Below are 17,788 nucleotides of genomic sequence, written 5' to 3'. Positions count from 1 at the left end.
GCGATTTCGTGCATTTTGCCTCTTTCGCGGCTTTTCTTCCTTTACAATCACGCACGTGTACGTGAGCGTTGGTGTCGTGACACTGTCATTTCCCGCCTGTTTGGTGACGTACTGACACAGTTCCCTCCGGAGAGAAATGGTGTCCTTGCTGGTCCACCCTCCATTTATCGACCGCGCATGGCCTGAAATTAAGACCCTCGGGTTCAGGGTCCACTCAAATAATGCTGCTCGCAAGTAATATTGCTTGAATTTACGAGGCGGTCCGCTCGGTAATTATTTTAATAATTGAAACAATAAAGCGGATTAAGAGATCCTGTTTTATCCATGGTTTTTCAGGTTGAATTTTAGATGCAATTTGGATACATAAAAATTTGAATGTGATTGGAACTCAAGATCAAAGATTGATCTGGGATTTCATCAAAAGGGATTCAATTAGTGGAACAAAAGAACTCTCACACGATCAAATGGGTTTATGACATTGGAACAAAAACAAATTTTAGTGTTTTTCAAAATGCTCGCTCCCTCTCGGACGGGCGCTGCGTTTCAATCCAGCCAAAAAATCATTGAGAGAAAATCACCCTCTCTTAAGGTCAGTTGGGAATCACAAAAAAAAAAAAAAATGAGAGAGAAAGGTATTTTCTATTATTTGGCAATAGAAAAATCATTGAGAGAAAAAAAATAAAAGAGAAAATCACTTTATCTCTTAGTTAATAAATTCTCTCTCACAAAATAATAAAAATTGGTAAGAAAAAAAATAGAAACTCGAGGAAAGTTTTTAATGTACATCCAAACAAGAGAAACTACATTTCTCTTCTATTTTTTCTCTTATTTTCCACGAGCATCCAAACAAGAGAAAATAAACACTTTTTCTCTCTCTCCATTTTTGTGTTCCAAACATAGCCTTAGTTAATAAAATTTCTTTAATAAAATGATAAAATATGGAGAGAAAAAAAAGAAATATAAATTTGAGATAAAATCTTAATAGTCAAAATTTAAAATATTATTAAAATTTATTTTATTTTTTATTTTCCATGTGTATTTAAACAATAGAAACTATATTTCTCTTTCATTTTTTCTTTCAATTTCCACATACATAAAAAAAAAAATCTTTTTTTTTCTCCATTTTCTTCCCATTTAACTAAAGGGGAAGGGACAACAAGCAGATTGAGATCGAGGCTTAGAGGTGTGGCACCTACCGAGTTGGGGCAAAAATATGATAAATAGATGTGAAAGACTCTTATAATATGACCAAAGAGAAGGCAATTTTTGAGCTACCACTTTTTTTAGCTGAGGCGTGGATGTCTTTCTCGAAGCCAATTTCAACACGCGAGATCTAACTCCTGGTTGACGATAGAGATGCGTCCTCATATTAGTCAACAAGAGGCCAAGAGGGGTGGCGTTTATTTCTCATTTCGCCCCGCCTCCCCCTTGTTAGGTCTGCACGAGGGGAGAAGTTTCTCCATGCAGAAATATGACCCAATAGATTGACTAGCTCAAATTGGTTTCATCGATTGACCTAATTAGTCCGGTCTGATTATTCTAAGTCTTACAATCAATTCATGTTAAACTCGATTCAACCAGCAACTTTTATTCGAAATTCATAAGACTGGTGAGAATGGTTTCATACCAAAAATAAGAAATATTTCTTTTTTTTTCACTAGTTTATAAGTATTTGTGAAGATCCCAATATAACGACTTATATGACAATTTTATGATATTCATTTCTCCTATTAAGATTAATTTTATGATATTCAAAGCTCAAAGAATTGGATTTTATTGGGAACTTGACCCGACTAAAAAAATTTGGGTTTGTAATTTCAACCTAGGACAGGTTTTTAGTCAAGGACGGGTTTTTCCAAACCTTGACCTGAACTTGAGACGGATCGGGTTTTACCTGGGTAGGGCGGGGATGGGTTGGGTACAAGGCACAGGGTAACAAAAATGGTGATCGGTTTTGTTGAGTGGGTCTTTCAACTTCTATTATATGCACTAATTCACATAAATTTGATTCCAAAAACAACATTAAAGACAATTGACAATTGATGAAGATTTTAATGTGATTTTATGTTGGTAAAATTTTTTGATGATAATACTAAGTATATAAATATTAGTTCCGGACAATAATTTATAAGAACCTATCCAATTTCGATTAAGTCTTCTTCAACCCGATTAAACACGTAATATATTTTTAAATAAAAAAAGAGAAACAAAGGTTTTACGATCTTTCATTCAGCTCAAAGGCAGGGGTGGCCACAGGTCGAATTTATTAAAACCTGAAATCTAACCCGACTCCAACCTTGAAACCCTAACCCAAAAAATAAACCGGAACTTTATCCGATTCGATTATCATCTTCGTAACCCTGACCCATCATTATATTTTTATCTTCGGTTGGGTTCGTGCGGGTTTGGAAAAGCCTGTAAAATTATAAATTCGAATTTGGTTTTTTTGGGTGCGGTGACGGTACCCACCCTAGACGGGGGACTGCCGTGAATCCGTGATCCTACGAGGAAACAAGTCGGTTGACTTGGATAAGTCAATCAATTTTGTTCATCCGTTTTTCGTTCTTTCTAATTATGCGACGAAATCAAGACCATGAAACAAGTAAATATTTATATTAATTTTAAGACTAAATGGATAATTTACCCTGCTCTCACTCGTGTTGAATTTTCTTTCAAAATTCATTTCGCTATTTCAAAGAAGTCAACGTCAAATTTCACTCACTTTGACGTCTCTTAAACGATTAGGTAAAATGACATATCTTGTTAAAGTAAACCAGCCAAGCCAATATATTGGTTGCATTAAATGAAGATATTGATCCAAATCTAACCGTGAACAAAGTATAAAAAATCAAGAATTAACGGGGATTTTCTCAGCTTTGTCTCAGTAAAAACATAGAATCGAAACCATTCATTCATGTCTGCCAAACTAATCAAACGATCTGTTGTCTTTTAAGCAGTGCTGGTGCTGGTGCTGGTGCGGGTGCTGTCATCTAATCGATGCAGAAACACCATTTAATGGAAGTAACAGTGAAGAATTGAGATTACAGGCTTATAAAATCAAGGGAAAAATTAACAGCAGAACTTCACAGCCAATACAGAGAAAAGTGTAAGGAAGAATCTTTGCAGGGCCGTGCTTGACCGGCCAGCTGAGTGTCCGAGGAAGCTCGACGGAAGACTCGGAGTGGTTAGTTTTCCACGGCGACAACAGGCGGCCAACCAGTGGGGCCCGTATGACCTGTATTTTGATGGACTGACTTTCGCTGCTCAGCTCACCCAAAGCTGCAAGCTGCTCCTTTTAATTTAGGACGAAAAGCTATTTGGAAATCGCTGCCCTAGAAGCCTCAGCGAATCTTCCTATTTTTTTATTTTTGTTTTCTTTATCTGGCCTTCCGACTTCGTCTTCTGGTGTCTCGTCGGCATCCACTGAACGCCTGTCCCGGTCGTCTACGGAGGAAGAGGTCTGGTTTTAGTTCCGTTTTGGTACTGATGTGTTTAATTCATTTGTGCTCTTAGAACTTCACCTGATCCTCTTTTCTGGTACTTTTATTGGTAATTATAATTTTTTTCTGTGTCTATTGAACTAGGAAAGCAGTTAATGGATTTTTTTCGTTGCTCATTTTGTTCTGAGCTGAAGCGTTGCTGATTTTTTTTTTTTATTGGATGCCTTTAAGGTGTCTCTCCTGTTTTTTTTTCCCGTTATCTACTTGCCTTGAATTGGTTTTGCTGTATAAATTGGTCTGTGGAGGTTCTACTAGTCATGTTTTGAGTGATTGGGCGGAAAGATCCTGTACCTTTCTATGTCTGTCTGGTCGGGGTTGTTGTTCGTTGAGGTTTTTCTTGGTTGCTGTACATGGTTTCGGGGATTTCTTTGTATAATAATGGTTATATGCCCTTTCCTGGGTGGAACTGTGCGGATTTTTTTTATTTTTTTTGGAACTTTTCCGTGAGAGAAGATTATTTGCAGATTATTTAATGTGTTAGTAGTATGTTTGAGATCTTTTAAATGATACATAGTACTATTTTTGTAGTTGATCACGGACTAAACTCGGCAATCAACATTATCATTGTTGCTAAATTCTTTTGAACTTTTGGAACATGTATCCTTGTTTGTGGACACACATGGACAAAACCTCTAAAAAACAGTAATTTACCTAGGCGTAGACTATGTTTGGAGTGAATGATGTTACATATCACCAAATATCTACTAGTTACATAACTGCTCATGCAGTAACATTAGGGGCAGGTTCAAAAAATTGCATATCTCACTGCTTGTTCCACTTGGCTTGTTAGTTTAGAGCATAAACATGTTATCTAGCAGGACCTAAAGCTTCCTTATTTTTTTTTTTTTTTTGTCTGCTATTTTCATGATCAGACCCTTGTACCCTGCTTCTCCATTATTGAATTTAGAATCTGTTTTGTTCGGGCCAAGTTAATGCTGAGCGCGTCTTTAATTATTAAATTGATCGGGAAGAGTTCAAATATTGCAATTGGGTTATTTGTCATTTGGGAGTTGACTTGGGAACAATTTTCTTAAAGTCATCTTAGATTTAATAAATATTTAATTGAAACAATTGCAGTTGAACCCATAACATGTCTAAATCTATATGGTTGTTTATTTCATTTAAAAAAATCTTGGTTGGTATTGAGTTACTATGGGAGTTCACTTTATGTGTTTACTTTTTCATAATTTAAGGTGGTATTTATGTTTCCGTCCTGCCTTTTTTTTATACAGCTAAGTGTCCTGAAATACAAGGAGCTGACAGGTTGAAGCTGAGCTCTCTAAGACACGTTTCAAAACCAGCTCTTCTGGTAGGCAATGAGCAAAAGGTAGAATATGAAAGCTTGTTGTTTTGGATTGTCTCAAGGTTGATTTAAAATATCTTCAGTGAAGGAGACGAGTTAAAAGTTATGAATTACCGAGAAGAAAAATTTGTGAGGTTAGTTCCTTTTAATTTGTGAGAATGCTATTTTGTCATAAATTTGTGAGCGTACTACATAGCGTATTTGTGGTGGATCGAGATGCTTTCTTTGTGTAATTTTTTTCACTTTAACAAAAGCTTCAAGAGCTTGTAATTTGCCTGGAAACTGGTTTGCTCTTATGTGTTACCAGTTGTTTCCAGTAAGAACGTTCTTTCATGCTTATGAGTGAGGTCATGATGTTCGAGAGCTCAATTATTTTCTACATGAGAATTGGTCTATCCTCTGTGCTTATGTATAGCTGTGTAATCAGTAATGACTTTTTTTTTTTCTTTCAGTTATCCTGCTGAGAATGTATGCTACATTTTCTGTCTTGATCAGGTTTCAGGACTGGAATTCAGATAGATCAGTAAGTTCAGAAAGGAATTTTTCTACAGTTCGAGGAGACTTTTCTGGGAAGATCAGAAAAACCGTCCAGTTTCTCTCAGATTGTGTCCAAAGAGGTCTTTTAAGAGGCTCTGGAAGAATTAGAAGTATTAAAAAATCATTTCACTTTAAATCTATCAAAGATTCCTCGGAGGAGTCAGGCTCTAGGAAGATTCTTGATCCTCAGGGACCTTTTCTCCAGCGGTGGAACAAAATTTTTGTCCTAGCATGTGTCGTCGCTGTCTCTGTTGATCCATTGTTCTTTTACATCCCAGTTGTTGACAAAAAAAAGAAATGCCTTGATTTGGATCACAACTTGGAGGTGGCAGCTAGTGTGTTGCGTTCCTTTACTGATATCTTCTATTTACTACATATCATCTTTCAGTTTCGTACTGGTTTTATTGCTCCTTCTTCTAGAGTGTTCGGAAGGGGTGTCTTGATTGAGGATCCTGTAGCGATAGCCAAGAGATACTTGTCATCATACTTCCTCATTGATATTCTTGCTGTTCTGCCTCTCCCACAGGTGATGCAAATTATTTTTTCACCTATAAGTTTGGCTTCAATTTAATTCTTCAGAGATTGCACAAATCGCTTGACATAGAAATGTTATTTTCCAGGTGATCATTTTGTTTGTGATTCCCAAGTTGAGAGGCTTAGCTTCTCTTAATGCAAAAAATTTGTTGCGGTTCACTGTTATACTTCAGTATATTCCCAGGCTCGCTCGGATCTACCCATTGTGGGGGGAAGTCACAAGATCCTCTGGAATAATCACTGAAACAGCATGGGTGGGGGCTGCTTTCAATCTCTTTCTTTACATGATGGCAAGTCACGTGAGTATGATTTTTGGAAGTGTTGTGTTGTGAGACACTTCACCTCAATACAGATAGATCTGATGCTGTTAAATACTCTATATTTTTACATCTTCTGTAAGCCTCTGCTGTGGATCATTGCTGAGATGAGGTTGATAAGTTGCAGGATCAGTTGCCATGATTTTTTAAGTATATCTAAAGATGCTTAGGTATTAATAACAAGGCTTCCTTTGATAAATATCCTGTGAGAAAACCCTCTCTATTGTTATGTCATGTGATTTTTTATTGAACAAAACTGCAGAAGTTAATTTTTTTTTTTTTAAAAATCTACATGTAACAGTAGCATGGTCAAATTTGCTGTTTGGGATGTGAAGATAGTTTTTCACTCTATCAAAATTTGTGTTCTATGTTGTCAAAATAATATATGTATATGATATGAGAAATGTGAAACAACAACCCAAACTAACTCACTTTATGAAATGTCAAATTTACTAATAGATGTCCGAGTCATAGTTCAAGGTTGGTCTTTAACTTAAAGCTCCTGTCTGAAAGTGGTGGGGAAGAACTAGAGAAGGTAATACACCTAGAAACTAGCAAATTACCCTGGAGAATGTAGAAGGATTCATGTAGACCAGACTATGATGATTATAATGAATCCACAATCTGATGTTGGTAAAAAATTCTACTTTTGGTTACTGGCGACTGAGGTAACAGACCTCAAGTAGGTGTGAAATAAATGCTTTTTGCGTTACCCTTACATTACCTGTTGATATTCCTAACCACTGTCATATAATATTACCATTTCCTTTCTCTGTTCTTGGAAAGGAGAGAGGTTGTTGGTGGTCATTTGACACATTGCAAGGGGATGCGACTCAAGTATCTGTTTTTCCTACCAATGTATCTCTCTTATTTATTAGTTTCATTGAGTTTTAGGAACTTTAATTGATGTATTAAATTTGAAATGGAAAAAGAGAAGAGGGAAGAGATCAAAAGAGGAGGTAATTGAGCATATTGGAGGGTTTGCAGTAGTTATCTTGTTGGCTTTCTTTACTTCTAATTTTATCCATAAGATGAAAAAAGAAGTTATAACTAGTCCCTTACATACAAGGCCAATCCAGTGAGGATATTTCCTCTCAGTCCCAAACTGAGATCTAGTAAGTAACAGAATACTACATACTTTATATCTTTAACAAGGTTGTATATGTGCTGGCGTCTTTAAAGAACTGCATATTAACACCCGCCTCCGCCCCCCCCCCCCCCCCCCCCTCATTTTTTCTATTTGCAAGTAAAAAAAGATTGAAAGATCCTTCTCTTGCTGCTGCTGTGAACTATTTCATTGGTCACCATGGCACCATTTTTAGTTTTTGATTTTCATTGATTTTAGCCTATGTGGATTATACTTCAATTAGAACAGTTTTCGCTTATTATTTTCACTTGATTAAAGTTCAACTTTCCTAGTGACAGCTTCACCTATTTTTTATATTAAAAGTTCGCCTCAACAATGAATATCAATGCCATTTGTTTCTCTAATATCTATCTGATTTCCATCAGGTACTAGGAGCCTTTTGGTATCTACTTGCAATTGAGAGGGAAGATACATGCTGGCGGAAAGCCTGCAATGATCTGGATGGCTGTGATATAGCCTCTTTATATTGTGGACCGAATACTACTGGAGCTGGCAAAGAATTCCTTAATACCTCTTGTCCTTTAGTAGAAGATAGTGAAGCTTTTAACTTCGGAATATACTTGCGTGCCCTTCAGAGTGAAGTGGTTCAATCAAGGGATTTCCCCAAGAAGTTATTTTTCTGCTTTTGGTGGGGACTGCAAAATCTGAGGTTCGCATGAGCTGGATCTCTTCTTTTGTAACTTTCATCAATCTAACGTCCACGTTACACGTTTCTTTAGGTGCTTGTGACTTATCAATCTCATTCCTGATAAAAGTTGCTACCTTCAATTTTACAGCTCTCTTGGCCAAAACTTGCAAACAAGTACTTTTGTCTGGGAGATCTCCTTTGCCGTTTTCATTTCCATCTTTGGGTTGGTGTTGTTTTCACTTCTGATAGGAAATATGCAGGTATGCACAAAAATCATTCATTCTCCCCATATATAGAGCATACCAGAAATCTTAATAAGTTCTACAATCTCAAAGCTCTATCTTAATTTTTATGACACAAACACCATAAAATGCATGCTCTTTGATCATCTTCTCAAAGACCAGGAAATTTTTTGTGGAACTCAGTGCTTCCATATTCTGATTATACCCTTTTTCTTTTGTATTTAGAAAATAAAATTTGGGTCAGTGATTAATGTTGAAACGACTGCATACTGAAACATGATCAGGTTATGATCCATGGACTTCTTACCCTGTGAGTAATAACATGGAAACTATTAAAAAACAATATTGAAATCCTGGATGTAAACCCTGGCAAAGACACTGATTTAACTGTTGAGGTCTTGAAGTGGGTAGTCCTTAGTTGATCCCACTGGCATGGCAGTTGCAACTTTCTTGTTGTTGTACCATTCTTTATAGATGAGAGACTTGCACTTGCCTCCCATGCTTTGAACGGGAGAGGTTGCCCAATGGAGGTACAGATGGTTCTTTGGCTAGAAGAGGTCATACCAAGTGACTGGGTCTGAATTGAGTTGAATCTGATACTGCAATATATCAAATTGACTGGATTTGAAATCTTGAGACATGATCTGGTGCAATCACATATCTGAGACTCAGATATTGTAATACTGCCCCATCTTGTTGAACCGAGATGTTATGGGTGTTGTCCATTTGGAAGGTGCCAGATTTCTAGTATTGTCCATGTAGGTAAATTTATTTGGCACTTGAGCTCATGACCCTAGAGAAAGGCACCATATTATAGCAACCCTGGAGAAAGGCGCACCATATTATAGCAACCCTGGAGAAAGGGCTTAGTGATCTTTCAACTGTGTTAAAGTTTGTCCTAGTAAGCCCAAAATGATTGGCTGAAGTTAAAAAGGCTTTTCCTGAACAACTATAGGATCTTTTTAAGTTCAAACCTATGTAGGACTGTTTCCCCACATAAGACGATTCTCGCTTTCTTACAACTAGCCTGAACAAAAACATGGACTTGGTTTAGTTCATATACTATGTTATTACTGGTTTAGTTCTTCCCATAATTACATATTTCCCAACTAATAAGCACAGGAGTTTTTCAAGCTCAAACGATGTGGGACTTTTCACCCCTACACAAGGATTTTCATGACTCACTCGGACAAAAGACATTGAGCAAATGCATGACCATATGTTGGTCTACTTTATCCACCAATAAACCGGAATTCGTTCAATTTCATCTCTCATCAAACTGTACTTCCAATTTTAGCATGGGAGTGGCATTGAAAGTAGAATTGACTTCTTTTTTCCTACACTTCTGTAACTCAATTTCCTATTCAAACGAAAATATATGAACATTCTTCTTCTTCTTCTGCGCTTGCCTTACTCCTAATATTATCAGCGCCACAATCACCACTTGTCTGCTACCATCCTCACACAATATGTCCTCTTCTTTTTCTGTTCCCTTTTTATCTCTCATAAAAAGATGCTGGCACTAGAATACTAGTGAAGCAATTCTGACCACACCATACACTTTTTCAGACTACACTTCTCAATACTCCTACCACTATCACTACCACAACCACCAGTCCTCATTTGTTACCAATCTCACACAATATGTTTCCTCCATCTTCACCAGGACCACTCTGCTCATGAGAGGAAAACCTGGAGAAATGTATACCATATTCCTGCTATAATTAATTTTTTGCTAATAGTTCAATCAGATAAACGGATCAGACTAGACAATACTCAGTTCTTAGTTTTACACAGGTACTCAGTGAATATTAAGGTCCTGAGCAATTATTTCTGTAAAACAGCAGCAATTGAGAGATCAGAGGGAGAGATCGTGAGAAGAGATAATAGAGAAAGAAGAATGAGAGAAGGCAGCAAGATGGAACTGCTGTCAGTTTGGAGAAGTGAGCATAAGTTCAAACGCGATTGCTCCATTCTTATATTAGGACATGTAAAAAACGTAAATGAATTAAAATCCCTTCTCCCTAATACGTGTATCTGCTCATATTCCATGACATAAAACTGTAAAAAACCTGCAGAGATACGTAATGAAACCTAATGCAAGATGAACATATCACTGAATTACACCCTGAGTGAAATTAATCAAACTATCCCTGGGCCGTATTTTAACATTTCTTTGATAATTTTAGCTTTTTGGGTTAGTTATTGGGATGTTGTGCCACTTGAAGTCCTGTTGTAATTTCTTTTGTCTGAGAGTTCTATTGAAATAAATTTGTTGCTTGTTTCTCCATCTGCATAATTTATCTTAGACGATTTAGTGAGACAGTATAACACATTCCATGTCAATCAAAACACCATTTGAGGGTAGCAAGTTAAACATCATAGCTGCCTCTAACGTTCTTTAATTTCTTGTGTGCTGTATACACCTACTGGAACAGACCTATCTTCAATCTACGACTGTGAGATTGGAAGAAATGAGGGTGAAGAGACAAGATGCTGAGCAATGGATGTCTCATCGCTTACTTCCGGAACACCTGAGAGAGCGGATCCGACGGTATGAACAATACAGATGGCAGGAAACAAGAGGGGTAGATGAAGAGAATCTACTTCGGAATCTTCCAAAGGACCTGAGAAGGGATATAAAACGCCATCTCTGCTTATCACTTGTGACAAGAGTAAGTCACTATTCATGAGTTCATTTTATTATGTCATATTATTCTAATATCTCAATATATAGTTATTCTGTTTACTGTATCTTGCTGCTTCACGGGTCTTTCTTCTTAATGAAATTTAATCCTGATTCTGTAAATATCAGTTTCCTCAGATTAGTAAATTAATGATTCTGAACTCAAAACTCTTTTTAACTTTTCTCAACCTCTGCTAAGGTTATATGCTTTAGAGTTAAAAGGGAAGCCTCAAAAACTGGCAGCCGAAGTGTGTTTTAGTTGTTGGTTAAATCCATCAATTTTGATGCAGTTTGTTGTCATGTTGAACAGAAATGCGGAATTAATTTAAATTGGTGAAAGTTTGCCCATATTACTTTAGTTTTTCACAATGAACATATGACACATCAGCATTACTAAACTCGTTCAAAATTCTCTCCACTTGTTTCTATGTTCAGATATGTTGCTTGAGAGTTAAATGAGGGAATCTCAAACTTGTGGGTAAGGTGTTTCTTGAGTTCTTAGCCAAATGCAACAATCTTGATGTATTTCTGATCTGGTTCTGGGGAAATCTTGCAAAAGAAAATGCTGAATTAATTTAAATCCTGTGCATACCTTTTTCAGGCCATAAAAAAAGTCTTTCACTCGTTGGTTTTTGGAAAATGTTTGGGATTTTTTCAAGAAGGAAGAGAAAAAACTAGGGAAATACCAAAAGGGGGAGAATGAAGAAAAATAATTCAACAAAGCAGAAAAAAACTACATCTTTACAATCGAAATCTTGTTCACTTATTGGTTTTATTAGGCAGCAAATAACGTCTTTACCAGGCTAGGTATTGTACACGTCATAGAAATGTGCTGGAATTTGGAAAACTGGTGAGTTATCCATTCTTTCAGTCTCATATTTGTATCATTTGGTAGCTAATTTTTGGTAGAGCGTGCCTTAAAATTTTGCATCATTGTATCACTATTGAAGAATTTCTGCCCTTCTGGACTTGAACAAAATGGTGAGGTGGAAAATTTTCCTCTCTTTTCTTCATAAAATAAAGTGTAAATGATATTTCACCAACAATCCTGATACCAATTCACGACCCATTTTCTGATATTTTGTACTTTGGCTAGAAATATGAATTCCGTGTGTAACTCCATTGATAAGATTGAAATCCAGCTGTTTTTTTCATTTTTATTCAGGTCCCAATGTTTGAAAAGATGGACGAACAACTACTAGATGCCATGTGTGATTGTCTCAAGCCTGCACTCTACACAGAGGACAGTTACATAGCCCGTGAGGGGGATCCAGTTGATGAGATGCTCTTTGTTATGAGAGGAAAGCTTGAAAGTGTAACTACTAATGGTGGAAGAACAGGTTTTTTCAACTCTGATGTTCTCAAGGCTGGGGATTTCTGTGGTGAAGAGCTTCTCACATGGGCACTGGACCCATACTCCTCCAATCTCCCAACCTCCACCAGGACAGTGCGGGCCATCACTGAGGTTGAGGCCTTTGCTTTCAAGGCTGATGACCTAAAATTTGTAGCCTCTCAGTTCCGTAGGCTTCACAGTAAGCAACTGCGGCACACTTTCAGGCTCTATTCACAGCAGTGGAGGACTTGGGCGGCCTGTTTTATACAAGCAGCTTGGCGCAGATATATTAAGAAGAAGCATGAGGAGTCTCTCCATGAAGAAGAAGATAGACTTCAAGCTGCTCTGGAGAGAGGAAATGGTGGATCTCCGAGCCTTGGGGCCACAATTTATGCATCACGTTTTGCTGCTAATGCATTAAGAGCTTTGCGTCGCAATAGAACCCGCAAGACGAGGCTAGCAGATAGATTGCCACCAATGTTGCTTCAGAAGCCAGCTGAACCTGATTTTACCTCGGAAGAGGGACAATAGCCCTCTTAAGGTAATTTTTGTTTATTTATCTCCTCTGTAAAGTTCTCTGATGGATTAATGATCTTTTGCTGTCTATGTAAAAAGTAATAGGCACAAAGTTGATCCAAATTTTGGAGGGTATGTAATGTCTCTGTGGTCATGTACAGTAAATATTTTATGCTGGTCAGTCGCTCCGTCTCGGGAACCTCGTTAAAATTTGAATTTTATTGCGATGAAGGGTTTAGGATTAAAGGGCCATTCATATCTGGAAGTTGGGAGCAAAAGGGAAGAAAGAAAGCAAGAAAAACTTGTACAGCATTTTGCTGTGTTGCAGCGCACTGACTGGGACTTGTCACCACGTATGGATCAAATTTAGATTCAACCTATTAGGGTGGGCGAGCAAATACCATTGCTCGACCTGTCAGGGTTGCTGCTGAGGTTACAAGATGCGAGCTTTTCCAGATTTGGTACGAGAGGTCTTCATTAAGATGCAGGTTATATGGAAAATAGATGTGAAATTCCCAGCCGGAGAAATCTTTGTGGACAGGTGCGGATGCTACATTTTCAAGCATTAAATTTGACTAAAATGATATAAAAATCAATTTTTTATTTTACATATCTAATTATGTAATGCATTAATGATTTAATGTTATTGAATTCTTTCATTTTGATCGGTTTTTAAGAGCAAAATGAATATAATCAAATTATTATAAAATATAAATAATAAATAACATTCTTGAAGTAAACATCGGATACTGTCATTTGCCCTCTCTGTGGGGCCGATTCATTGACATCCATGATCCATGATCCATCCTCTTAAATCGTAATTAATTCGTTTCAATACGTTTTTCTTTTATTCTGCGTCATTTAAACTGCTTCTCCATAACATAGCCATCGTAAGTCCTTCAAGAACCGGTACAGAATTCAATCAAAAAGATTCAGAATCATAAAAAAAATATACTGTAAAATCGTCAAAAGAGACAAAACCAAGAACACTGCACAGAAAAATGGAAATCTCAATCTGCGCCCGTGAATGGTGGAAGGAAGAATTTTCTATTACTCAAACTGGTTCCGAAATAAAATAAATCAAATCTAAACCGTAAGAAAAGATGAAATCAATTCACCGCTACTGTATCGGAATGATTGTAGGAAGAGCAGCAACATGGATGCAAGTATACGCTAATTCCTTTCTGGATTTCGACTTAAAGTGAGACTTCTACGAACTTTTCCTTTCTAAAATGGGGAAAATGCACATCTGGCAACAGAAGAGAGTCCAACAAGAAGGACAATCCGGCGACTTGAGGTCTCACCTCTCGTGCACAATACAGCAATTTAAGTCGAAATCCAGAAAGGAATTAGCGTATACTTGCATCCATGTTGCTGCTCTTCCTACAATCATTCCGATACATTAACGTGGTATTGGCTACAAATACACAAGCTGAACGTGCTCCGATGATTAAAAGGAGCGAAATCGGACGCCATTAATGTTCTTCTATCCCAAGCAAGGAATCGGACCGCCAGACTGGGCGAACAAAAAAACACAGAATAAACTAAAGGAAGAAAGAAGCTAGGAGAATCAAGACTGATTACCGCAAGTGATGGATCGTGCTAGCAGATACTCTGACAGATTTTCGTGTTATAAGCTATGGCCGGAAAAGAGTGAATAAGCAAGACAAACAGTATCGTCATGGCGAACTGTTCTCTGCTGATTGCTGACACTTCTGTTTGAATCTCGTCCGGACTGACGACTGGGGACGTTCGAAATTCGAATGAGTTGGTAGCGTTTTCTTTTATCACCGTCCCACGCTGAAAACATTAAGAAATCGAGACCTGCGTGTATTAATATTATGGAGGGAAGTCTCCTCTTAACGACGAGGCCTGTTTCAACCCATGAATACACACACATGAAGCATGTTGCAAGTAAAACCAGGTTTTTTAAATTGGGATGCGGGTCTTGACTCGGAAACAGGACTCGGGGTGAGTTGAATGTGACTCAGCAGAACAAAAGGGTCTAGTCTTTCCCTAACATTTGACTCTTCGGTTTACAATTCGATCTAAGACGTCCTAATCGCGATTTTACTTGATGAGTCGGGTTATATTCCGATTTCTTGTCCCAATTAGAAAAGAGTAATTTCATCATGGTAGAGCAAAACATGAGATAGGAGATTGACGGTGGAGATGAAAAGCTGTTTGCACCATTGCCCTCGTGCCTTTCAACTTTCAGAACACGTGTCAAAGGACACGTAGGAGGCGGAGACAACGGCTCGACAGTTATCGAGCTTGCAACCAACCTCCTATAAAGACAAATACACGTGTCCGGAACATATCGTTGACGTCGACAGGGCACGTGCGGTATGTCTCGTCGGGGACCCGTCCTCCTTGGGTTTGTTACAAGCCGGTCACGTGGGGGGACCCACGTCTCAGTTGGGGTGTCAGAAACCACGAGCTCTCACATGACAGAGAATTCATGAACGCTTAGCTTGACAAGTGTTAACACTTCTTTTATCGGCTTTCATACAAAGCCGGAGGACTGGGTCCCACATCCGAAAATTGCGCTTCTATTCGGCTGCCGTCGCAGATTTTACTCGCTATATTTTCCCGAAAATCTATTATTTGCTATTTATGCTTCACTGCTGCAGTTTTTTCCCATTCGTTTTAGCCCGTGGGCCGAGCCCACCATGGTTCTGATTATACAAGTTTTACATCCACTGTAATTGTTTTAACATTTTCAAATAAAGACACCGACAGGGCTTAAAAGTAACAGGGACAGAGCAAAGTTCCTTCTTTACGAAGGCTCGCAGCAGCTTCCATCGATCGAATTCGCAGGATCGAGCGGTTAAGAACTTTCGAAAAGCATCATCCTCGGTAGACTGACGAGGAAAGGCTCCTTCCAATCAATTCACAGAATCCCCGTCTCTCCATCCAAGAATGCTCTGCCCCAAACCCTGCAACCCGTAGTTGCTTTTCACATGGGTCCCGAGCACCAGCTAAGCTTCTCACGGGCTTCTCATGAGAAACAATAAGGAGTTAAAAATTTATTCTCACGCCATTTCTTTTTTCCTTTTTTTTTTTTTTTTTTTGGTAAAAGAAACAGAAACGGTCTTGGTGAAACGGTCAAAAGCAGAAAACTGCAGCAGCAGCTCCTTGGCGATGAGACGAAGGTTCTGACAAGCGGAGACGGATTTCACAGCTACTGAACGTATACGTGGGCGAAGCAGCGCACTCGGCACCGAAATCCCCAAGTGGTCCCTTCGAATCGCTCTCTAACCTTTTCTCTTTAGAAACTGCTTTCTTTAGTTTTTCTCCGCTTTACTTTCTTATTCCAAATCCCAACGACTCTCTCTCTGGGGGGGGGGGGGGGGGGGTGGGGGAGTGGGAAATTTGTGGCTCGAGAGAAGAAATCTCTTCTGGAATGTCGTTCGTCGTCGTCGTCTTCTGCGACTCTGTTTTAGTAGCCAACAAAGTGACCGAATCTCTTCTGTATTGCGCCTTGATAAAGAAAAATTGCTGGGTGGGTGATAACTGATAAAGCACCCAAAAGCGAGAGATTTCATGAATCTGATGATGGATAAGGATCGAACTCTGATGTATGAATGGATGATGAAAGCGTGAAGGCAGTATGGACCACGGATGGGGCAGAATGTCCCTTTTTAATTGCGATCACTACGCTCAATATTTCGTTCTTGCTTTGGCTTTATATAGGAGCAGGGGAGAGGCCAATGGATTGTGGATGAATCGGACATTCGGTAGCGTGAAACCATGGAGCTTAACGTGACCGATTGTTTTCTTTCCTTTTGCTTTCTTAAAGAATAAAAAATCGTCCTTTCCGGGGAACAAAAGCATTACCGTAGGTCAAGTACGCTTTGATGATGCATGAAGTGCATTTTCGAAAATTTCTGTCCCCAGGGATATAGGGGGCCCTGTCCCTTTTTTATCTTGCTTGGGAAGGAAACCTGATGCTAAAAAGAGAGAGAAATGGAACTTAAAATTAACAAGTTGCTCAAATCTTTCTCAAACAACGCTGGTTTGAACGTGGGTTTCTCGAGCAGACTTGAATCAGATTAGAACTCTTGAGTTTCGTTGTCGACTCATTTACTCTCGAAAACGAGTTGACCCGGTCATGGTTTTAAAATAGACAGATGTCTAGGTCTCTTTCGTCGGATATCAAACCCGACCCTAATTCCTAGGACTTAAATATGAGCCAATTAAAGACCAAAAATAAAACATTTCTTAAATGTCACATAGATCATCGAATTAATAAAATTAATTTTATGTTTCCAAATCAGGAATGAATTGACTCCTCACTTATCACATGATAATTGAAGTGTGATAAGTCCTAATCCTTGCATGTACTTGAAGAAGTAAAGTTGACAATAACTAGACTTGATTCACGTTAAATAGCTTTGATTTTCCGGGGTCCACTGACGGCAATCACTACACTAAGAAGAAGCCCGATGTCAACAATTGAGGTTTGTATGGTTAAAGTCTGCTTTCGAATTTCTTAATTGAGAAGAGTCAGATTTACAATAAGATCATATTAGCTTAATTGGAATTTGTCCACCACCACGGACAAATATTAGGTAACAGTCCACATGGGTGGACCCGGTCACGTATGTCTTCCCACGTCAAAAAAACTTTTTGTTCCTAGAGTCGTACCCGTACGTCCTTTGCTAGTAATATTTCACTGGATTAATCGCACAATTTTTCTCCGTTCACATCGAGATCCGGGTTTGAACTTCCCGTATGTGGCCCTAGTAAGGATCCCACGTTTAGTGATCTCAAGCTATTGACGTGGTCCCACCCTCAAAAATTGACTTCGGGTTGGTTCAAAGTATTTTTTCCTGAGTGCGCCGTAGTTGAACCGGTGTTAGCCGGTAATCACGGGGTTTGCAAGTTTGACCTTCTTCGGTTTTGCCCTCCCGATGATAAGGAAAATCTAAACTCTGAAACCAGGCGCATTGTTTAATAAAACTACGAACATGCCATCAGCTTTGACTGTGTTGGTGGTCTTTTACTGTATGCTGTCGGTGGTCTTTTTAATAAAGAGAAAT

At 38.4% G+C, this 17,788-nt stretch overlaps 1 protein-coding gene across 1 annotated transcript; it reads left to right on the top strand.

The window, feature by feature from the left end:
* Window positions 1-3,025: 3,025 nt before the first annotated feature.
* Window positions 3,026-13,088, top strand: LOC137942621 (cyclic nucleotide-gated ion channel 1-like). The gene is made up of 8 exons (XM_068788342.1): window positions 3,026-3,458; window positions 4,733-4,937; window positions 5,299-5,866; window positions 5,961-6,173; window positions 7,704-7,987; window positions 8,115-8,226; window positions 10,647-10,883; window positions 12,060-13,088. Exons 2-8 carry the CDS (start codon window positions 4,909-4,911, stop codon window positions 12,756-12,758), a joined length of 2,142 nt encoding a protein of 713 aa, XP_068644443.1. The 5' UTR covers window positions 3,026-3,458; window positions 4,733-4,908; the 3' UTR covers window positions 12,759-13,088.
* Window positions 13,089-17,788: the final 4,700 nt, after the last annotated feature.

This window comes from Aristolochia californica, unplaced genomic scaffold, assembly GCF_029961685.1.
Source record: "Aristolochia californica isolate CCGP_79_NKW_82.1479 unplaced genomic scaffold, dmAriCali1.0.hap1 SCAF_1, whole genome shotgun sequence".
Classification (NCBI taxonomy): Eukaryota; Viridiplantae; Streptophyta; class Magnoliopsida; order Piperales; family Aristolochiaceae; genus Aristolochia; species Aristolochia californica.
Note: the sequence above shows the minus strand (reverse complement) of the source record. Positions and strands in the feature narration are given on the sequence as shown.